At 44.3% G+C, this 23,729-nt stretch overlaps 1 protein-coding gene across 3 annotated transcripts in view; it reads right to left on the bottom strand.

The window, feature by feature from the left end:
- The window catches only part of FGF9 (fibroblast growth factor 9), a 29,731-nt gene extending 25,545 nt beyond the window's left edge, over positions 1-4,186 (bottom strand). Inside the window, exons 1-2 of one of the 3 annotated variants that reach the window (XM_068671510.1) lie at positions 3,301-4,186; positions 2,294-2,557 (exon numbers count right to left, since the gene is read on the bottom strand). In XM_068671510.1, coding sequence (XP_068527611.1) covers positions 2,294-2,557; positions 3,301-3,442 — 406 coding nt within the window. In that variant the 5' untranslated portion in view covers positions 3,443-4,186. Of the gene's footprint in view, positions 1-2,293 lie in introns of all 3 variants that reach the window. The other 2 variants (XM_068671500.1, XM_068671519.1) reach the window with 2 other exon arrangements.
- Positions 4,187-23,729: the final 19,543 nt, after the last annotated feature.

Here is a 23,729-nt window from a genome sequence, read left to right as displayed (position 1 = left end):
ATCTGATGTCTCTCCAGAGGTGTGTGCGTGTGTGTGCGGGGAGGGGGATTCCCACCGGGCAGAGCCCCGAGCAGAGTTTCCTTGCAGCCCCCCCGGGCTTCTCTTTGTCCTCCTTATTTTCCCGGAGGAAAACTTCCCTCTAGCCTCTTCCCCCCCCCCGCAGGTTTCCCCTCGCAAGCTCGGAGGCGACCAAGTTGTCTCCCTCTCCCCCGGGCAGCTCCGGCGTTGGGATGGATGCGGGAGCTTCCCAGGGGAATCGCGAGGCTTTGCCATCACCGAAACCCAAATAGCAGCTGCTAACCGGTGACCTCCCGACAAACACAACGCTACAAAAAGCCCTCCCCGCTCCCGAAGAAGCTCCGGAGCCCCGTCGCATCCCACGGCTTCGGCGAGCATCCCCCTGGGCGAGGAGTTAGCGCCGGGGTGCTCCCATATGAGGGGATTTGGGGGTGGGGGGTAAAAGGATTGGGGAAAAAGAAATCTATTTAAAGCCCAAGCGCTGCAGGGCTGAGGGAGCTGCCCCTCGGCATCCTCAGCTCCCTACAACTGCGGCTGGCGAGCCATTTTTAACCACGGACGCCTCGAATAACGCGGTCACTGCGGAGGGGGGCAGCAGCTGGCGGCCTCCTCCCGAGGGGGGGGGACAGGGGACGGCGGCGGGGCCCCGGGGGTGCCGGCCCCAAGCAGCCCCCGCTGCCGGTGCTCGCCGCCCTACACCTGCTGCCGGCGGCCCCCCCACACCCCCGGACCCCCCCGCAGCAGCCCCCGGACCCCCCCTTCCCCAGAGCCTGCTCCGAGCCCGCAGCGAGCAGGGGGAAACCTGTGCCTGCGGCTATTCGCAGCGTCTCGGAAAAAAAAAATACAATAATAATAAAATAAATAAAATAATAAGCCTTGATGCCGAATCGCTCCGGTCCCCACGCTACGCCACCGCCTTTTCCCTTCCGCCCGGCACTTTCCGCACTTTCTGTGCCCTCCGCTCCCCCCAGCACGCCCGGGGGAGGGAGGCAGAGCCTGGAGCCGACCTGAGGGTGGCAGGGAGCGGGGGATGGAGGACGAACCTGCCACCATGCGAGCCCCAGCCCTCTCCTCTCCTCTCCCCTTCCCTGTCTTTCCCTTCCCCCCCCCCCCCCCCCCCACGCCTCTTCCTTTCTGCGCCCTTTCGCGATCATCCCCCTGCAACACCGGCATTATCTAAACAGCTTCACCGAGCAATAAAACACGGTTTAGATAGGGTTCAACATCTGGCATTAAAAGGCGAAGGAGGGGGGGGGGGGGGGAAATAAATAAATAAAAATAAAAAGCACCACGGGACTTTGTTTTTACGACCGAGTGTAAGCGCTGTCAGGTTGCTTCGCTCCCAAGTTAACTCCTTCCAACAGCTGGGAGCGCGGCTTAGCTAACCTGGTGCATTCGCCTCACCCCTCCTTAAAACCCCAAAAAAAGAATCGGCTCCTGCGGGCTGCTTTAGGGAACTTGCAAGCTGCCGGGGCTGGGTGGGGGAGTCCCCCCCCGGACTCGCGGGTGCGTGCCCGTGGGTGCGTGCCCGTGCGCTCCCGAGCAGCCAGGCTGCGGGAATGAAGCGGCGCGGAGCCGGGAGCCCTCCAACCCCGGCTGCTGAGTCACAGAAATAGAAAAAGCCACCCTGCCCGGTCCCCCGGCGGCTCGCAGCGGGCAGGGAGCGTTTTGCGGCGGGGCTGCGAGCCCCGAGGCCGGCCGGTGGCCGCCCGCCGCCGGGGGCTGCTCGCAGGGAGCCCGGGCAGGGGCCGGATCTGCCACCGGGGCAGGTGGTGATGGGGAGAGAAACCGAAAGGAAAGCCCTCGTTCATTTGCGTACAGGGCGACAGCCACTCCCTTCAGGAAACTCGGGGCGTTTGAAATCGGCGTGGTTAATGATTAAAAACCCCTTTAAACTCGCCAAATGCAAGCGTTCCGTAGAAAATTTCTGCTGCTTCCTGAGCAAAAAAAAAAAAAAAAAAAAAAATCCCCCCACACCACCACCACCGCCACCACCCCCCCCTCCCGGCCCCGAAGCGAACCCCGGAGCCCCCCGACCACCGCTACCGAGCGCCCGGCGACTTTGGCGAGGGCTCCTGCTCCGCTGCGGCGGTGCCGCCTGGCTACGGCCCCGGCCCCGGCCCCATCCATTTTTTCCCCCTCGGCTGCTCAGACCCCGTCGCAAACCCCCTCTCTTCCCGCTTGACACCCCCTTTCCCCCCCGCCGTCCCCCCGCCCGGAGTTGGAGCACATAATTTCATCGCATGACCCCTAAAGGGTTAAGGATAATACCTACCAAATCTGCTGTGGTCTTGCCTGGTTCCCTGGATAGTACCATTGGGGAAGATTTCTAAATGAAATCCAGTCCTGCAGTATAGCTGCCTCCGCCTGAGGATCCCCTTTAAATGGTCCAAGTCCGTGACCGCAGGCCCCCTGGGTAGCCCACCTGCCTCAGACTGACCCAGGTGGTCACTTAACAAAACCGGACTATCCACCGGCAAAACGGGCACACTCCCAAAGGGTACTGCATCCTGCACACCGAAATAGTTCCCAACTTCACCTAAGGGAGCCATCAGAAGATTCTGCTTTTAGAGAATAAGAATAAACAATAATGATGGTGCCAAACCCAGGAGATATAAGATTAGGTATATTCCACTCCTCTCCCCTCCCTAGCGCAGTTACAGAGAAAATGTTCTTTCTTCAATCCATTAAATGCATAAATAAAAGTAATATTCTGTTTTGACTGGTACAGGTTCAAGGTCAAACCAGTTAGTCTAAGAAACCACCACTTTATACTCACACACTGACATATTTATAAACATATAGATGTGTATATCTATATAAATGCATATATCCCCAGCTCTTAGCAAGCAATAAGGTCTTCAGCCCATCCAACTGTAATAAAGAAAAAAATCCGTAGTTTCTCCATTTGGTTTAAGATAAGAATGACCATAGCAACTTAAATACCTAGGCGTTATAGGGATTTTTTTTTTTTAAGATGCACAGGCTACGTCAGGATTTATGGATTCTGACTCCAGAAAGGCATGCGCTGTTTTTACTCTATAACAGACTGCATACATCAGCATGAATCCTGCAAAGGGGGAGGGGGGAAATCTCACGTTGTTGGCTGAGATAAATCCGAAAAAAAAAAAAAATGGAAAGGAAAAAAAGGCAAAAGGCACAAAAAAATTAAAAATATAAAACTTTTGACGTCCAAATCTATTATCCAGAATTCTCAGGAGGCTCAGCAGATGTCCACTGGTTTAGGGTTATTGCCGATCCACAAGCAAAGCAGCAACATACAAGTGCTTGTGCCTTTCTTGGCTGGCTCGAAACAGGTGTTGCTTCTGCAGGGCTCCCTGTGAAATGTTGTACTCCAGCACTGAGCTGCAGCTCTTGACTGTGGATCTCCATCCAGCACGCAGAGTGGCGCAGGAAGAGGCATTGGGCTGGGTTTAAGGTAGTCCTGATTGCTGCTGGAAGGATTCTCCGAGGTCCTAGCGCTCAGCCCTACCTGCTGCAATACAGACGCGCTCCCGGCGCCGGGCACTTACTGCTCTGCGGCAGCGCAGGGGCTCGGGAAGAAATCATGAAAGCTGGGGGGAGGAAGGGGAGGGGGGATGCTACGTGCCCCGGGGTCACCCCGCTGCGGGATCAGCTCCCGGGGGTGCCCTCGGCAGCGCCCGCCCCCGGCCCCCCTCCCCTCCATCCATCCCCTGGGGGCTGCAGCCCCCCGTTGAGCCCCTGCACCAAGAGGGGTGCGAAGTCAAACCGGCGTGGTCACCGGGAAGTTTGGGAGGGGGGTTTTCTTAATTTTTAATTTTTTTCTTTAGGGGGGAAGCATGGTCATGGATCACGCTGCGCGGTTTTCCTCTCCCCTCCTGCTCCCCTTGTCCCCGCAATCCTAAAGCCCCTGTCCCCGGGATCCTGAAACCCCTCTCCCCCAGATCCTAAAGCCCCTGTCCCCGGGATCCTAAAGCCCCTTTCCCCCGGGATCCTGAAGCCCCCCTGGTCCTGCAGCCCCGCTGTGCCCCCGCACCGGGGCTCGGGGGGGAGTTTTTGGGGGATGCCCCTTGTGGCCGCGGGGAACCCCAAGCGCTGCGGGCACAAGTCCTTCCGAGCAGGGTGAAGGGGAAGGAGAAGAGGATCGGGGGGAGGCAGGGAGGAAAAATCATCCCCACGGCGCCGAGACGTAAGTAAAGTGTTCTCCTCCCGCAAGCAGAAGTTATTTAAAACCGCCAGGAGAGAGCCGGTGGGGGGCATTAGAGGGGGGGGGAGGGAGAGAAGAGGATTTATGTTTCTTCTCGTGATGCCGATGATTGATGTTATTGTTGTTTTGCCGCTCTCCAATATAGCTGCATTCATTAGCAAAGCGACAGAAGGGTCTCCTGCCTTTCCAGAAGGATTGCTCGAGCAGAGCTCAAGGACTGGGCACAATGCAGGGGCTGCACCGAGGGAGAGGACGGCTCCCGCAGCCCCCCGGAATTCAATGCAAAACCTGAAGTCAGGCTTTTTTCTTTTTTTTTTTTTTTTTTTTTTTTTGCAGGGGGAGAGAGGGAGAGAAAGGGAAGAAACATAATATCATGGGAGCTGGGGGGAGAGACTGCACGGTGGGAATGATGCTGCACGTCTCGGAGGTGGCGGGGCCCAGGAAGGTCACCCGGTGGAGGCTGGAAACGCAGCTCGGGAAAAGGAGGGCTTTGCAAGGAGGTTAATTAAAAATACTCGACTCTCCACATGTCTTCCTGCGGGATGGGCATGCGGCAGAGGGAGAGGCTCTCCTGGCCTTCCCCACCACAAAAGCCAGCAGCCCAGCTCCCAGCCTTTCGGAAGCCCTCCACTCCTCACCGTGACTTAACACTTAAGAGGAGGGATGGAGACTTCCAGTTGCCATGTCCATGGGGGAACCGCAGCAGGGACAGGCTGTGTCCTCAATCCCCAGGGGTGTGCAAGGAACAGGCAAACCCCACGCCAGTGGCACACGAGCCACCTGCCCTTCATTCCCCTCCATCGGTCACTATTACTATTTGAAAGATGGGTTTCAGCAGCATCAGAGCAGGGTCCCATCCCGCTAGCCCCACACAAACCCACAGAAGAAACAGTTGCTGCACGTCAGTCCATGCATTTTGACGTGTAAGACCAGGCCAGCACCCCCACCCCCAGACCCAGGACGTCAGGAGGGACTCAGCGCTCCCCAGTCATGTTCCCTATATATCAGGTTTAAGGACACTGCTCTCACACACACAATGGATGTATCAGTGTGAACAACTGCAGAATGACTTGGGAAAAACTGCAGAACTCGCCATGTCAAAAATCATTATTCTTTATCAACTTGATCACGGCAGTACCCAGAGGCCCCCGCTCGGGGATCACAGTCCCATTGTGCTGGATACTGTAGACACATGTAATCAGAGAGATGGTCTATGCCCAAAGAGCTTATGATCTTAACCCATGATGAAAGACAACAGGTGTATACCCCAGACACATGGGGGAAGGATAAGGGGAAAGCAGCGTTGAGAATAAAAAGCAACAGGCCTGGCCAATGACAAGTGTTTTGTGGCAGAAGGAAGTTTTAAGGAGATTTGAAGGAGAACAATAAAGGAGCTTTATGGTTATTAATGGGAAGCTTTTTCCATGCATAATGTGTAACTTGGAAGGGAACATAAAATTGCTTGTTAGGAAATTGGGCTGCTGAGAAGTGAAGGCTTGCGCCACTGGCAAAGCAAAAGGAGCTTACCGCAGAGCAACCAAGGGGCCTGCTATCTGCTGTCTGGTGCTGCTCATTCTGGAAACAGCCTCGCTCCTTCTCAGTGCCTTAAAATTTACAGTTGTAGTCCCAGTGAAAAGTACAATAAGGATTTTTTTTTTCTGTAGCCTCTGTAGCCCAAGATTCATAATTTTCTGTCTTGCACTTCAGATCAGCATACCTTATGAGAAATATCTGAAGGTAAGGAGGAAGTATTGGTAGAGTTGGTTTTATTTGTTGTTGTTTGCTTTTTTTTTTTTAAGGAACTCAAACGAAAGCCCACATATTATTGGCTCTAGGAAGTTTAGTGTTATAAAAGTGTTATCTAAGTTGAGGCTTTGATGTCTGAATTACTCATAAGTATCAAAGCCACACATGAATTATGCAGGACATCCCCAAAATTATACCCATCTGTGAGTAGGTGGTGTTCCAACCCTGCTTCACATAAAATCTATGTGTGATGTGTAATGTCAAGCTTACCCCTTACAGAAGTATGGCTTTACTGATAGCTCAGGCTGTATTAAAAACCTACACTTTTATCCCCAAGACACGGAGGCAGGAACATCCCTAGCTCCCCTCAACTAGAGATTCACACCCACTTCCCTTATACCCTCCTGGAATTAAAGACTGCATCTGCCACAGTGAGTCATCAAGAGCTTACTCATCAGCTTTATGCAGGATTTTAACTCCTGCTAGCAGAGCTGGTCAGAAGAACCCTGCATTTCTTAAGTAGTTCCTGGCACACATTCTCCTCACATGCACCACACTGATGCGACACCTCTGGCAAGCTTTACAGTCATGATTTTTTTTTTTTTTACTGTCTTACCTGTACTCTGCCAACCCATTGAACTTAACAAGAGCTCTTCATATATCAAATGTTGAGTGTCATTTTTAAAAAAATCAGCCTGCTGTAAAACGTTTGTTTGTTTTTTCTTTCCTTCAGATTGCATAATTTCACCCAAAGTACAGAATCCTTTTTTTAGACCTACAATATAACTAATTTGTTTATTTCCAAGCCCTGCAGATGAAGACTTGGAAGATTTATACTATTAAAAAAGAGGTTCTACAACTTTCCAGTGAAACACATGGCATTTGCCAATTTTACTAAAAAGCCTTGAGTCAGCAAACTTTAAAAAGCTGCCTTTTGATATATAGAAAATAGTACAGAATGTAACATTACTTTCATTTTTTTTTTTTTTACAAACAGGAATTCTCAGGATACTTCGGGAGCATGATATAAACCCGAAGATGACAAGAGTGTAATTTATCTCACCTCACATCAGGCTGCTACAGTGGAGACAACTAGATCTAGATTACTTGTTCTTTAATGCAGAGAAATAGGAGCAATTTTAGGGCACAAATCATCTGACCTATTCTAGGCGTCTACTTTAGGATGACATGACTCATGCACTAGAGATGCTTAATTCTTTCCAGTGTATGAAGGGAACCTATATTAGATAGAGACTTCTCCATGACAGAGGTCTAGATAGGACTGGATGGATCCCACCTGCTGTGCTATACATGTGATTCAGCATTTCCCCAGAAAGGATGGTGAGGGCATTAAACTATTAATACAGCTGCACAGATTAATTCTCCAAGGAAAACTCTTGTCATCCCAGCAAGGAAAAGTTACTGAAACACATAATTACAAAACATTGGGTTACCTGGAAATAAATAAAATATTCGTGAAAACCTATTAGCCATGCAATTCAGGTTGATTGGATTAACATAACAAGTGCCCATAGGCTTAGGAACAATGATGTAGAAGAATGTTCTTGCTTTTTCACTTCAGAATTGGTAGGAAAAAAGTAAGAGTACACATTAAAAAAAAAAAAAAAAGAATTTGGAATCTTGGAATCCCAGAAAGAAACATGGAAAGGTCTATTTCATATGGGGTACACTCAGTTCACCAAATTTTCATATCAGAGGACCGTAAAACATAATGCAGTTTAGAATATAATGCAGTTTAAAACATCAGCATCAGTGACAGCATGCACACAGCCTCAGCAGGGTATATGACACGGACTTCTTATGCCATTATGGTATTTTGCTGCATATGGGAATCAGTGAGCCTACATTAAATAAGCATGGCAGAATATGATCTTTGGGGCTGTCCTAGGAAGTAAGCTATAAGATTACATATTTAAAGGTATTTTGATTTAAGTAAAAAAAAAAAATAATGTCATTATTAGTCAGATTCAGTCCAGTGCATTGACACAGATACTAATGCAGCCTCCTGGAATGTATTTGTAGGCAATACTTGAAAGCAGTTAAGTGATGAAAGTGTTAAAACCACCAAATATGTTTAAAACTTCTCTGATGTATGTACTTGTACAGGGCTCATACCTGCTGCTTTTAACACAGAATTAACTGATGTTGTAAGTCCCTCCAGCTCAAGAGTGAAAGTGGCATTGACTGCAAGGAGAAAAGAGGAAGAAATCACATTTGCTGCTCATGCATCTGCCCGGAGAGGCCTTCTCATGGCAAGCAGTGCTTGTGGCACAGCTCAGTGTCAGAACTGGTCTGCTATCACCCGTCCCGGTTTGCTTATCTCCTGCCCAGGTTCACTCTTGTTTGTGTACGGAGATTTCTGCCTTCTTCATGCTCACGTGTTGTTGCTGCTCATTTGCGAGCTCGGAAGAGTTTGGCAGCAGGCTGCAGTCAGTCGGAGCAGCCTCTAGGGTGTCCCTGAAGTTCTTTCTTAGCCAGCTGTGCTTCGTGCTCAGCCCGTTTGCTGTCTGAGCGATGGGGTGGCATTCGTACACCAGCCAAAGCACCGATCAAAACCACCCGCTGAACCATACCTCCCAGTGCTGGACCGACCACGCCGCCGGCAACCTGCCTTGAGCAGCTCATCGCCACCGCCCTTGGGGCCAGGAGAGAGGATGCCAGCCCTTGGGGGCTGGATGAGTGCCCCAGCTCACCACCACGGCCAGGACAGCAGCCTGGCACCCCTTCATCCCTGTGGAGGACATGGACTACGCCGAACCCATGCCCACCTTCTGGGATGGCCGAACACCTCGACGGGCAGGACTGCACCTCCATGGGTGGTAAGGTGGCCACCCAGGGCATGCATCCTGCACATCCCATAGCCCTCCCTCCTCCTGAGGACACCTCCCCGAGGCAGGAGGACGCCTCCCCGACGGGCTGCAGGCGGCTGCTCGCCCCAGCAGCCCCCCACGTCCCCCAGGCATGTCCAGCCAGAGCAGGAGGGCAGCGAGGGCCGGGGGAGGGCGCCAGGGCTGCCGGGCAGGGGCAGCCGCCCCGCCGCGCTTGTGCGGGCCTCTCTTGCCCTCTAGCGGGCAAAGCCAGCGGGGCGGCCCCGCAGTGCCCCCTGCGGCCTCCTCCTCTTCCTCGGCTTCCTCCTCCCTTCCCTGGGCAGGGCTCCCTGTGGGACATCGGAGTGTGGGGCCCACCTCAGCACCCCCCCCGCCCCCGCCCCGTACCAGGGACAAGCTGTGGGGTCCCCCCCTCAGCACCCCGTGTGTGGGCTCCTGGGGTCAACAGGGACAGGGACCAAGTGCTATGGCCCCAGAGAGCAAATGAACGAGTCTGTGGCATCAGTGGCTATGTGTCTGGGTAGCAGAGGCTCCATCCATCTGTGGTGGTCCCTCCAACTGGTCGTGGTTGCCAACCACCTCCCTATTGCTTGGGCCAAGTGATGGATGAGCCCCAAGGGAAGCACGGGGCTCAGTGCCCCCACTGCTGGGCAGACATCAGGTGCCCGCTGCTGCCACTGAAGAAAAGAGCAGAAGCTGGGGACAAGGGTGTTCCAGGCATGGTCCTGCCCCTGGAGGAGATGGGGGCAACTCTGCAGTGAGCTCATGGCTGAGTGGGACTCAAGATGGGCTGCGCTTGGGAAAGGGAGAATGTCCACAGTCGTGTGGGACCTACTGGTGTACCATGGAAGGCAGGTTCTTCAAGTAGTTTAGCCTTTTTATACAAAAAAAAAAAAAAAAAAAGTCCTTTTTTTTGTTGATGAATTACAAAATATTTCGGTATCATCATCCCCATTGTTTTCTTCCTTCACAGATACAAATTAGTGAAAACTTTGGCTTTTCCTACATTATTTTATATGTACTACGTGCATCTAACAGAAGATCTTCTAGCTTCTCTAAGAATTCTTCCATTGCAAGTATGCTTTCAAAAATTTGCTTTTCTTTTTAAAAATGCTTGTGATTGATTTTCTTCCTATAGCCTTCAGCTTTATTTTATATCCCTGTTTTCCCCGTTTGGTAGATCACTTTATTTTTGCACTCTCCCCATTTTTCAAATTATCAATATTATATATTGCATTTTTGCTCTGCTGTTGTAATCACTGAACTACTATAGGCTATCAGAAAAAGTTACCCTTTTTTATGAAATAGATAGTTTTTATCCCCCCCCCCTTTTTTTTTTTTTTTGAATTTCTCACTCTTTGGGAAACCCTGATACCTGTGGGATGCCTTTCCCCTCTCGTCATGGCTCCTTGAAGCTGAGCACTGACGAGAAAGCCCTCTGTTTGCTGGTAGTGAGCGTAGTCAGGTCACTTGGAATGTAATCACTTAGAAACCTCCACTCTCTGCTACAGTATTATAATCCTTTGTAATATTTTGCATGCCTGTGTCTGTTTCATTTGCTTAAACACTATCCAATTACTTTGTTGATAACTAACATATTTTGCATGTTTTTGCCTGTTGATTTCCTTAATCATTCTGCCACTATTTCACTCAGCAGTATGCAAACTGCACTCTGATTTGGTGATGGGAAGAGACAGAAAATAATATAACTATTTTCTTCAAATAGTTACTGTGGATATGTACTAATGTTTTCCTTTTGACTGGCCAAGGCAAAAACATCTCTGACTACTATCTGGGCTTGGTGTTACCTCAACTTGGTACTCCTGAACTTCTGCTTTTACAGCAAGACAAGAGACCCTTCCCTTTACAGGAAGGGAAGAGGCTGCTCAAGTAAAGGCAGCAGCCCTGGGTAGCTGAGGGACTGTATGATTACTAAACCATTCCCCATGGAGGACTGCCATCTTCTGTTTGAGTTATTTCTGTTTGCCCAATCTGAAGAAGTTTATAAAGGAACTGGGCAAAAGTATGAGAATAAATGCTTTACATTTTGGAGAGGGTGGGAGGTCATGGAAAATGCATTCCATATTTTGGGTTTGAGAGAACATCTGACATATTTGATAGCCCAATTCAAGAAATAACATAGTTATAAGAGTCTGAGGTACATCTATGCCACTGCCTTCTTTGTGACAGTGGCAGTAGGAAACACCAGTTGAGTACATGTGTTCTTGGCCACCTTGTACAGTTTGTTCTCCTTGTTCTCCACCAGCAACCATTACCACTGGGTTAGGGACATCAGAAGGTACATCCCTGCACACTCTCTCTAGTATTTGCTTATAGACAGGCTGTTCCTGAATTTGCACAATCCCAGTTTGATCCTGCCTCCATACGTCGTCTCTTATGACAATAAAATCCAGAATTTCACTATCGTCTTTGTAAAAAAAGAACTTTCTTGTATTGATTTCAAACCAATCTCTTACTAGTTTAATTGAATGACTCCTAATCCTTGTGTTACAACAGCAGAGTAACAGTTATGCCCCCCCATTCCCTTCATGATTTTGTAAACCTTACTCTTTGCCCTTAGACTTCTCCTCTCCAAACTGAAGAGTCACACTCTACGGAGCCTCTCATCAGGCACCCAGGAGGCTCAAGGGTCTTACTTTCCCTTGAGGAGACAATAAACATTATAAAGATTACTGGAAACTTAGGTAATGTCAAGCAAAACTAAGGGATGATAGAAGATAGGACAATAAGCAGGTTCATATGACATGTTAGGTGCAGCTTACAAGGCAAATTATCAAAATTATTTCAACCACGAGAATCCCAGGGACATGCTTTTGTTTGCTCACTGTCAGGTAAGTTTGCCAAGCACTGGTCATGTATATAGTATGTCAAATGTTTTGTGGAACCAATCAATGCTAAATTCCTTAACAATTCATGCAATGTGACTATCATCACAGAGAAAGCAGTGGACTTTTCACATCATGTATCTTGTAGAGTACTAAAGAAGTACCCAGGTGTTGACCGTTATATAGCTCTGGTGAACACAGTTTTAACCATGGAAACCATATAAAAGATTACCTCAAGTGTTGATTGCTTGGCTAACTATGCTAATGCTGTGTGCAAGTACAAATTTTTAAGTTTGACCCTGGCAGAAAGACATTAACAGGGGGGAGTGCTGATCCTCAGACAACAGCAACATCAGAGGCAATTAAATGACATTGGGTAGACTTTTTATGTTTGATGGTATTCACTGTATTATGGTGTTATATTGATGGTATACACAGACAAGGTAAAGGGAGAGAGAACTGTGCAAATTGCCATCCATGTAAGCTATTCACATGCCACTGTGTGCCACCAGAAGTACTTTATGTATTATTCCAGGTGCTGGTGAAGAGTTGGAAACAACAGTGACTACCCCAGTGATTCAGATACAGAGCTTTTCTCCTCTAGACCTTTAGCATGCACAGCTGCAACCCATGTCTGATGTTACTCAGGGAGTTAACCAATGGTAATAATGGTCTCTTCTAGGTTTAAAATGTGTGCAAAATGGGCTTTCAGGAAAAGAACTGAATGTTCTGAAAGCCTAAATGTGATTTTCCCCTCCCTCTCTCTGGCTGTCAACACACGTTTTATCAGGGTCACCAAGACACGTCTGCATGTTAGACTGGCTGTTTCTCCCCAGAGGTTGTACCTCCCTATGGAGGAGCTGAACAGAAAAAGTCTCTGCACCTCTGCCCCCAGACCTCAACATTCGAACTACATTTCCACATCCTGTCCATTGCTCTGAAAAATGGGACAAGGAGATGAAAAGCTCTTAGCTCACAAGAGTTTGCTTCTCTGCCTTCATAGCTGCCCTTGATAAAAAACAGCTTTCCCACCCTGTTGTTGTTTAGAGAGTTTGTCAGTCTGCGAACCTGAAATCCACCATTGGGATTCCAGTCCTCTCCCTGCAGCTGTTATTCTAAGAGAGCTTAGAAATTCATCAGAGGGTCTGAAAAACATAGCAGCACTGGAAATTCACACCAGAAATAGATGCCGTCTGAACAGCTTTGCTTTCTCTAGGCATTGCAGTGAAAACCCTGACAGGCAATTGAGGAAGAAACCATTCAGGAGGTTCCTGTGCTCCCTCCGCTTTAAACATTGATCTAGGTTTGAGGAAGAGGATTACAATGACCATTAAGGATTCTCAGGGACTGAATTTATAGCACACCAAAGCACTGAGAGCTCACTTTTGCAGATATGGACAAATTGGCTCAGACTACCTTGCCCTTACTGCAGTAGCGCTGCAGCCAACAGAACTACACATGTAAATGTTGAGACATCAGACAGACCTCTAGTATTAGGTATCCTACTTTTTTTAGTGTGGGCCAGGCTTCTAAAGAAACACATGGCAAAACTGAAGGAAAATTATCTTGCCAAGCCTCAAGTTATGCTATTCATATAAATCTTGATATGAACAAGCAAAAGGAATTTGCTTGAACTTTCTGGAATTCATACCTCATATTCTTGTAATCATCTGATTGTTCCAGCTCTGTATCTGGGAACGTGGTGCTGCTGCTCTGCCGAGGGCTGAGCTACTCAGAAACACAGAGCTTGTAAGCTTGCTCCCTTGCTCAGAGTGCGTCTTTTCTGGTTGTGTCTCCCAGTGGGTTAATGGTCGCGCTGCAAACCCCATTCCTCCAAAAAACTCTGGAGCAGATTCTCTGCTGTGATAAATTGCCAGAGCACCATGACATTGCTGGAGCTCTTACAAATGATATGAAAAGAATAGAAGCACATTTGGGTCCTTTATTTCCCTAAGTAAAAAACCCTCTTACAGTTCATCATTGTAAACCCTCAGAATCTCAGAATCATTCTTGGCCACAGTGTCCATAATTACAGAAAACAGTGCTCAGCTGTAGAAGTGTGAGGACTGAGTCCTTTGTAAATGTTCCTGAATATTTATTCCTTTCTGAAGATTTCATTGTCACTAAGTTTTTCCCACATATAGACTTTGGTCCAGTAGTGCCCATATTTTATTTATAATTTGAGTCACATGCTGCTTCCATAATTTTTTGTCTAGTCATTTTAAACATCTCTGTATAGTACTCAGACAACAATGGCGAATCTTGTAGCTATTATTATATTTGCAATTTCCCTTGGGTGTTAGCAATGTCTATATAATGCAGTCTATCTAATACTTCAAAGTTATTGCATTCCAAAGCTATTAGAAAGTTGAAGCTTTTATTAGAGATGTCTATTAATCTAACAGTGGGAATTAAGCTTATTTCTCAGCATTTTTGAAAGGTACAAATAAATCTATAAGGCACACACAAATGCCATGCTTGAGAAATAACAGCATTCTGGTAATGTGCTTGAAAAGAGTTGCTCATTTATAAGGATATTTTACAAGTAGAGTGTCTCTGTTCAGGAACACAGAATCAAATAGTTTCCATTACTGAAATGATTTGAAATTTTGTGTTTTATAAGGCCAAGGACAAATATTCAAAAGACAGGGTCTAAATTAAGTCTGAAAGGCTAAGATGTTCAAAGCAGCTCTTTGGTGTCTCTTTTTTGGCAATTAAGTTTAAAAATTCTGCAGATGCCTCATGTGATTGCTATGTAAGTGAACTTCAGAAAGTGCATATAGAAAATTAGATCCATTAAGATCTCTTCAGTATCTTTAATTATTCACTTACTTATACCCTAAGTAATGCTGAGGATTGCAGTGCCTGATTTTAAGCTCCCGTTGTTTTAAATTCCTGCCCTCATCCTTCTGTAGTGAGATTACTCTTTCATTAATCTGTGGCATTTTTTTTACATGTGAAAATTTCAAATACTCTCTTTACATCACTTCATACCTCCTTAGCACTTCAGAAAATTATGTCAACCAAGTCTAAATCACTAAAGGTTTCCTATTTCATAGGATATACAGCTACGATGTTTGCATTAGAGTAGTTGGGGTAGTCACTGGGGTTAGTCCTGCCAGGTTATGGAGAACAGACATGAGCTGCCAAGAAGGCAGATAAGCATGGTACTTTTTTATTCATAGTACCTTTTTATTCACATTTTACTTCTTAAGTAAACTGAGAAGAACAGCCAGTGCAAGCAACAAGACAGCACCAAGCCTGTATGCAACGTACACCACAAGAAAAAGAACATTCGTTTCATACCAAATTCTGCCTGCACCTGGCCTTCCAGCTTGACCTGGCAAGCTACTGCTTTTGAGACTGCTCCCTAGATAAGCTACTTCTGAGCAGAAGGTTGTAAAATGGTAGGGAGGTGGGGCTGTTGGTTCTTAATTTTTCATCTTTTGACCAGCATTTAAGCACGTGAAGATCACAGTTTCTCCCCCTCTCCCTTACAGATGCAGAGCAGTCCACCTCCTTCTCCCTCACTTCAGGTGGGCAGCATGGGCATATAACTCTGGGCTATTTCATGCCTGGGGAGTCTTTCTGATGGGGCTGAATGCAAGAGCTTTGACCCTTGGTACTTTACCTTTGGCAGGCTGTAAATTCATAACCTACTTCTATGCACTGGGCAAGTTTTGGGCAGCAAACTCAAACCTCTTGGTGGTAAGCTTCACACAAGTGGCTTTGGTTGCAACCAGTTGACAGTACAGAACTGCATGAGTTTACCTCATTTCCAGTCTTAATCTGATTGGGAATATGAACAGCTCAACTCAGCATCAGTTATGTGTAGGTCACAAGAAAACACGAAGTCACACTGAGCTGGAAAGGAATTACTCCTGACATTGTACCCTTTCTCAAGGACATTCACACATGCAGGCATTTCTGCTAGTCCTAACACTGACATTTAGAATATAAGTAACAGCAGAAAAGGAATATCAATTAGGATATATTAAAAAAAAAAAAAAAAAAAAAAAAAAAAAGTCTGTTCAAGCTTCTCTGGGGACCAATCTGGATATTTATTGAAAAAAAAAAAAAAAAAGGGGGGGGGGGGAAATCCTACATGATGAGAGATATATTTCCCGGTCCACAAAACAAACCATCAGTTTAGACGGATGGAAAAGGATTTTCCTCACATTGCAGAATGCTGGCTGATGCTCTTCTGAGGACTTCGGCTTCCACTCACTGCTCTAGTTGGTTCCCATCCCTTCCATCATTACACGGAGTACTAACTGCTGCTGCATGGCCGTTATTGTTGAGTCTGCAGAAACTAAGGCCATCTTTTTGCTGACAGCATAACTGATAAGACTGCAGTGTCATGTGAGTTGTTTTTCAGGTCATGTCTTTGGGATTTGGTCTTGGTTTGTTCTCCCTCTGTTTTCTTAGTCATTGAAAGGTTCTTACCCTTCTCTGCTTCCTTACCTTCTGAAGAAGGTGCAACCAGCTGAAGTCATTTATCTTTGATTTCACCTCCAACTCCATTCCTACTATGGAGCTATCTCACCAGCTCCACACTCCACCACAGCCTTGCATTTCATTTTAGTTATTCTTTAATGTGGCTGCTCCATGACTGGAGCAAGAACTACTCATTCATGAGACCTCAAGCTGTTAATCACTGAGCACTTAGAGCAGAAATTCTGCTATTTTTGCTCTTAATAATAATATCAAGTGACCTTGCACTGGTGATTACAAAGTTTAATTTTGTTCCTACTCCTCTACTAAGAGCTCACTTAGTTCTTCTCATGTAACAATCCGATCCTCTTCCATTTTGCTTCTCAAATTTGTCATCCTCAACCTATGAGATTTCTCCACGTGTGTAAAACAGAGACTAAAAGAACAGAGTGAGACCCTGTATCATCATTCCAACTACAGCCCATGCCATAACTCTCTCAGAGATACCTTCAGCACCAAGGGCTTTGCATTTTAGCACACACATCTTCTGAAATGTCAGAGAGAGTTAATATACCATCCTCTTTCTCCTCCTCCTCCTCCCCTTCCTGGTGTGAATATTGCAAGCTCTGCAGAACTAGAGCAAACAGAGCCAGGTGAATGGATGGTTGACTTACTCTGTCCTGCAGATGGTCCACCACATCCACTCAGAGACAAGCCCTTTGTGCAACGAGCTCAGTAGGAATGCTCACACCTCAAGCTCTTTCTTCAATTAAGCTTTTCAAAATCAAGCAACACTTCATAGATCTCTGGGGTTCTCTTTTTTTTGTCTTTGTGTGAACATTATTCTCAGCGTTTGCTAGGTGGCAACGTACCTTCAGGAAAGAAGGAGTGTGCCATATTCCGGTTCTCTGGAATACCACTTTTTTCATCTTGCTTAACTCCTTTGCCAGTTTTAGTAGAGCCAACATTCTTTAACAGAAGATGAATCAAAGGGATCCACGACTACAGATTTTAAATATGTGAAAGTCAGCAGAGGTCTCCAAGAAGAGCAAAAATTCTGCATAAGCTTAAATTGTGTACACAAAAACTGGCAGCAACTTTTGGAATTAAAAAATTTCCACAGCACAAATGCAATTAAGGTGAACACAAAGCTACAGCCACATTAGCATCTGTAAATTAAATATGATCTGTGCCACAGACTTGGCTAAGTAATAGGAGAGACGTTTCACAGACCAAGACTCAGAGAAGACTAATGTCAGCAACAAGAAAAGAGTGCTATTTGTTTTGTTTTGTTGTTGTTAGTTGCCTGGTTGGTTAGTTTTGAACAGAACTTTTATTGAGGTTTTTCTGATGTGAGAACCTTGACCAGGAAGCCTTCCAGGCACAGACCTCAGCTGGAATTCTGCAGAAATCCTGTGGATGCAGAACTTGTGTGGTTACAGGTGCACAGCATACTTGCAGCATACATACACACAGCAGCATCTGCTTCTCTAGAAGTAATTTATAATTCTAGGCAGAACTGCAGTGCTAAGTTACAATGGTATATGTTAGAGACAAGTCTAAAAAGAAGACACTTTCCCCTCAACTGGAGCTTTGGAATGAGGTTCTAGCCTTCATTTCAGCTTGTACAACATGTAGAAGTTAAAGACAAAAAAAGATCCTCTTTCTCTCATCACTATAAAACTCTCGATCACAGCATTATTAGACCTTTTTCATTAGACATTAGACATTGCTCATGCAACGCCCACTGACAGTTCTGTTCTTTCTTCTTCAAATACATCATAATGGTATCCTATCTGAAATTCAAGTCTGGTAAATATAATAAATTTGATTGTAACTTAGATTCCCTAGCTACTAGGGTGTGGGGTAGTTCTGTGTTTTTTTTTGGTGTTTTTTTTTTTTTTTTTTTCAGAGAGAGTGCTGAATCTAAAAGAGAAAAAGCTGCAAATTATACCTGACAGTTCTAATGTGCTTATAACTATTTTAATAAAAGGTGTTGTGACTCATCATAGATAGCATGTCTTGTAAAAACAGCTTGGGTGAGCTGAGAAAATAATGCTTACAGCTTTGCAAAACTTAACTTACAGTTTAAAATAATTTGGGTGGTATGGAAAATGGGGATGACTCTGAAGACTATAAAGTGTTCCAAACTACATTCAATTTACACTTGCAGAATCTGTTTTTGTGTAAAACAATGGCAGTAATTTCTACTTTAATAGTTGTCAAGGGCAGATTAATATCAAACATGGAGAAACTAGGCAAAACAACTTTTGTGAGTAAACATCTTGCAATTTTTGCCATTTGCTAGACTGAAGGATGTAGTTTAAAATAAACACTTTGTATTCATAGGCCTAACACATAGTACTATTACCAGTCAGAAAATAGGGTTTTATATTTTACAGGGTCAATGTTACAACTCCAAGATTCATAGGTGAAGGCAGGGCAGAGGACTTTGATGGTAAAGGTAAAGGACTCAGAGAGAAATGAGTGGGAACCTGAAGTACAAATAGTGGCACTCTTGTCCTTTGACCCAGGACTTAATCACCTGAACCAAACTGCGTCACTTCTGTTTATAGATGACCTAGAATTACAGCACATCTAGGGGAAGCAACATTTTATTTATGCCATTTAGATAGAAAGCTTGAGATTAAAAAAAAAAAAATCAGCTGCATCTTGCAACCAAAAAATTTGTATTATAATCTTCCTACTCCAAGATTTAATTAAAAAAAAATCAAACTATGGGCTACTGACCCAGAATCTTCCCACTCCATTTTCATAGGGGAAGGAATCTTTACAGATTTATTTTGTATCATTTGTATACCTATCTACAGATTGCATAGAATCACAGAAATTCAGGGCTGAAGGGATCTCAAGAGATCACTTTCTCAAACCACTTCACTGGGGCAAATGAAGTATGTATAAAACAGTCTCAATAGATTTGTCCAGAAAAAATATTCCTGTGAGGGGTATTTTGCAGCCCTTCTACATAGCTTTTTCCACTGCTTCCCTATACTCATAGTGAAAAGGATTTTTCAAACCTAGAAATTAAACTGATTCCACTTGCATTTTCCTAAGTGGACAGTGAAGAACAATTGATCACTATCCTTATAAATGGATGGGTTTTTGCGTGTGTTTTGTGTGCTAAAAGATGCCAGTACTTCCCTCCTCTATTTTCCATTTACTGCTTCATCTGTATCTAGTAGGCAATAGATAGAAGAAGGACATCGGTTTAACATGACCTGTTCCTGACAAAGTCATGTCAGCAAGTTTTTATCACCTTATCATGTTCTAGGCATTCAGAAACTGCTTTTTTTTTTTTTTTTTCTTCTAGAATGCAGGAAGTTATTTAGGCTACTTAATTATAATTTATTTGGTTTCTCTTCAATCTCTCTCTCTTTTTTTTTTTTTTTTTCCTCTAAAAGAGTTGTTAGGTTTCCCGTGTCGTTTCAATTCTCCATGAGTTTTCAAAGATATCAGAAACATCTGGAAATGGTTCAGAGCTTACGTGGGCTAGTTCCTGAATCACTTCAGGAGGCAGATGCAGAAAGTGTGACTGTATCTTTTACCTAACTATCTTCTGTCTCTTTCTTAAAAGGCTATAGACTCTTCTCTCTCTTCAGAATGTAAGCTACAACAATTTAAAATAGTTATAGCTAGGAAAATTTAAAAACAGAAGGTAAGTTGAAGATCAGCTAATAGATGAGCAGGAGCATAAGACAGACACAGACATCCTTGGATTTAAAATCAGATGTAGACTCCAAGAGATCCAAAGTGCTGAAATTTTATTTTTTTTTTAAGTCCTTAATAATCAACTAGAAAATATTCCAGTAATGTGATAATATTTGCAAAAAGATTTACAAATAGCTTTTGTCTTTGAAGATTATTTCCAGTTCTATCTCTGCCTTGCTTCAATATCATAGACAAGTCACTTCAGCCTACTGTGCTTCATACTCCCACAATAATGCAATCAGCCCCTAGCAACCCTCCACAGATGCTATAATACTTCATACTTGTTGAGGTACCCCAGTCCTTCAGAGTAGTGGAGTCCCCTGTTGCTCTCTCTGCAGGAAGTCTGGTACATCCCCAACTACCGGTGGTAGTTGAGCGTCTGGTCATCAGCAATCTAGTTTCTGAATACATAGAATCATAGAATCATAGAATATCCTGAGTATAAGGGACCCATGAGGATCATCAAGTCCAGCTCCTGGCACCACACAGGTCTACCCAGAAATTCAGACCACATGACTAAGTGCACAGTCCAAATGCTTCTTAAACTCCAACAGACTTGGTGCTGTGACTATATCCCTGGGAGCCTGTTCCAGTGCGCAACGATCCTCTCAGTGAAGAACCTCTTCCTGATACCCAGCCTGAATGCATTTAACATGACTTACAGCAAAACAGAGACTATATAAAAAGAGATTAAGGAGCAGAGGAACCAAGAGGAGGAAAGGAAAACAGACATAGATTGCATGGGCATGAAGTAATTAACTGCTAGTTCATATGTAACAACAGTTAACCCACAGTTTGTTCAATACAATAATGCAATACTTACCCTTCAGACTGGCCTTCTACTTCCTCCATCCAGGTCTGGTAAGAGAAGTGGGCTCTTTTGGGTGCCAGGATGTCATCAAGTGTCATGGACAGGTGTCCTGAGGATATGTGGGGTAATATCACACCATGGACACTCCCTGGTTTCCAGCAGGTGGCCTATAGGCTCTGCTGGTCCTCGCTCCTCCACTGCTGGCACAGCTTCCTGGAGCTTCTTGGTGCTTATGAAATGGGATGCTCCAGGATGACCTCAGGTCCTCTGAGTCAAAATAGCAGTCTCTCTTGCTGCTGTGGACTACAAGTTTGCTTTCATTAGACCCCTTCTCTCTACCCACAGGGCCCTACTCATCTAAGCTTAGGAGCAGCCCAGCATGGTAAGTACCCTCCTAAATATCTTCATCTTCCCCAGGCAAGCAGGCAGGCAGTCTCTGCAACACTGGATTATCTGCCTATGCATTACAGCTGATTTGTTGTGGATCCTCACCAATGCTGTATGGGTACCCCTTTTGTGTTGCATAAACATGAGGCAGGGCCTGCGCTCAAGGAGAAGAACCAGCATCATACAGGTGTCCTACCTGTGCTCTGGCCTGTTCCAACAAAATCTCTCTATTACAGACTAAGCTATATGAACGTAAGATCCATAAACACTGTGAATGCCATGTGCACACGAGACCACCCCAACTTATGAACATGAGCCAGCCTGTGGGTCTTGGTATCCTCCTATCTGTATAGCTTATGTCTCCTTGGACATCCACAGTTCAGATCCCAGCATGTACTGACTCCCTCAAGTCCCTCAAAACTCTTCCCCTTTCCCGATGGGGTCTGACAGTGGACTAGAAGTCCGCACTGGGTGTACTCAGGTGTACTCCTGACACAGCCAACAGTTCCTGCCTAAATGGAGCCAGGTGGGGACCATTCTCCAAAGAGCAGCTTCATCCATTGTTTCTGCAGGGATTTGTATCAGAACCACGATTATTATGCTTTCACAAGTGGCCCCAGCAGTCTCTTTTGATGTAGCTACAGAGTAAGGAAACCTTCACTAGCAAATACACAAAGACTGCTCACAATATTTATACAAATAGTATGGCTACTTTTCAACTCCCTAAGAGCCAAACACAGACATCAATGGAAACAGAAAGACTCTGCCAACCACAAGGAACTTTGTATTAGGACTTTCAAATTTTTATGAAAGGATTGCAGAACCTTTTATAGTGAAGGTATGTGTCTACCACACACATGTACCAGTGCTATTAGCTTAGATCAGACCCTATACTAATTTTAGTTACTACACTACCAAACACACACACTTGGAAAATAATCATTCCTTCCCCTTATACAAAAATAGGTATAATCAAAGATCATAAATGGTATTCTGAGCAAAAGAAGTAAACGCTACTTAAAATAATGGAATACATTACAGAAAACAGTAATTTAAAGTTCTATAACTCCTTTCTTTTTCAAAGAAATAATTATATATACCTCACCATCTTCAGCAGTATTAAAGATGTTATAATTTAAAATAACTTTCATTAATAAATCACAGGAGCAGTGCAAACTGTTGTTAATAGTAGCTGTAGGCAGTGGTCTAGGAAAGAAAGCAATGAAGGAGGTTTATGATGCTTCTTTATTTTCAGAAAACATGTATTTTTAAAGTATTTACAGGTTAAAATACTGATAATTCTGCATTTGTTTTTTTAGTAATACTGTGAAATATTCTTTACCATCTTTTTGAACTACATAACAATAATTATTTACAATTATATCAGTCGCATCGCACTTAAAAATATGAGTCTGAGTCCCCAATAAATCTTTCTGGTTTATGAAGCAACACAGATAAAATTAACTTTGCTAATCTTGACTTGTTTTATTGTGCCATCTCTCTTTCTTTTTAAGTATGGAATCTATACAATGGCAAGTGTTAAGCAACCTTAACTATAGTTATTGCTGCCAACTCTTCATATAAAACTTAGGGTGAAATACTGGTATAATTAAAATTGATGGCAAAGCTCACACTGATTTTAGGGAATGACAGAAGAGAAAAGAAATGCTCCCTGAAATACAGCAACATCTCCAAAACAAAAATGTGTATTTACATGGGAAGTACTGGTAATAACATTTTGGGAAATCTTCTTACTAATATCTTATACGCAAAATACATATACAAATATGTATATATATCGATATAAACATGAAATTAGAGATACATGTAAAATGTCCAAATAAGACAATTTCAATTGGATACAGATTTATCTTTTTAATCAGTGCTGGGAACACTACAGAAAAATGTTTAGAAGGGAAAAAAAAAATGAAGTATAACTTCTTCAGCTGGAACCATGAGGAAAATATTAACCACTAAAGTACATAATGTAATTCCATTACTTAAAATGTTTTCAGAGGACCATGGGACCTCTATTATTGTTGCAAAAGTGCCATGGGATCTTATCACTGAAAGATAAAACAGCAGTTAAACCACAGTTCTCATCTAACAGTGAGAAAGTCCCTAATCTTCAAGGATTTATGTATACAATTTTATGCGGTAGGAGTAGTCTTACTTCAGATCACAGAACTTTTCAAAACACGTAATGTTAGGCATATATCTCTTCACAGAACCGAGATCTACAGCCTAAGCTGCAGAGCCATAGTGAATATACTTATCGTATTCCAAGAAGTGCACATTCCTTTATAACAGAGTATTAGTTTTGACCTGCCTTTTTTTATCCACATGAAAGCATTATTTCAATAGTCTACATACCATTTCTTTTATGAATCAAATATTTATCACAAAAAGGTAACTGCCAACTTAGAAACTATATTTTAAAATCTTTCCAAATATGTTACTAATATCTTCAAATGTCATTTTTTTAATATTAAATTATTTTTTTTTACTCTTTTCTCTGATTTTTTAACTTGACTTCAAAAATAGTTCAAAATTCTGAAGGGACTTGTTATATACAAGGTGTTTTTCAGGGAACAACATCAGAACAGTGTGGGAAGACAGTCAGTGTGTTAGAAAGGTCAATATAAATTAATGTTATGAGGGGTATTTGGGGACACATATCTTAGATATATTTTAATTCTTTCCCTTTCAAATGGACTCTA

This window comes from Anas acuta, chromosome 1 (genome assembly GCF_963932015.1).
Source record: "Anas acuta chromosome 1, bAnaAcu1.1, whole genome shotgun sequence".
Lineage (NCBI taxonomy): Eukaryota > Metazoa > Chordata > Aves > Anseriformes > Anatidae > Anas > Anas acuta.
This window is presented reverse-complemented; position numbering and strand designations above follow the sequence as displayed.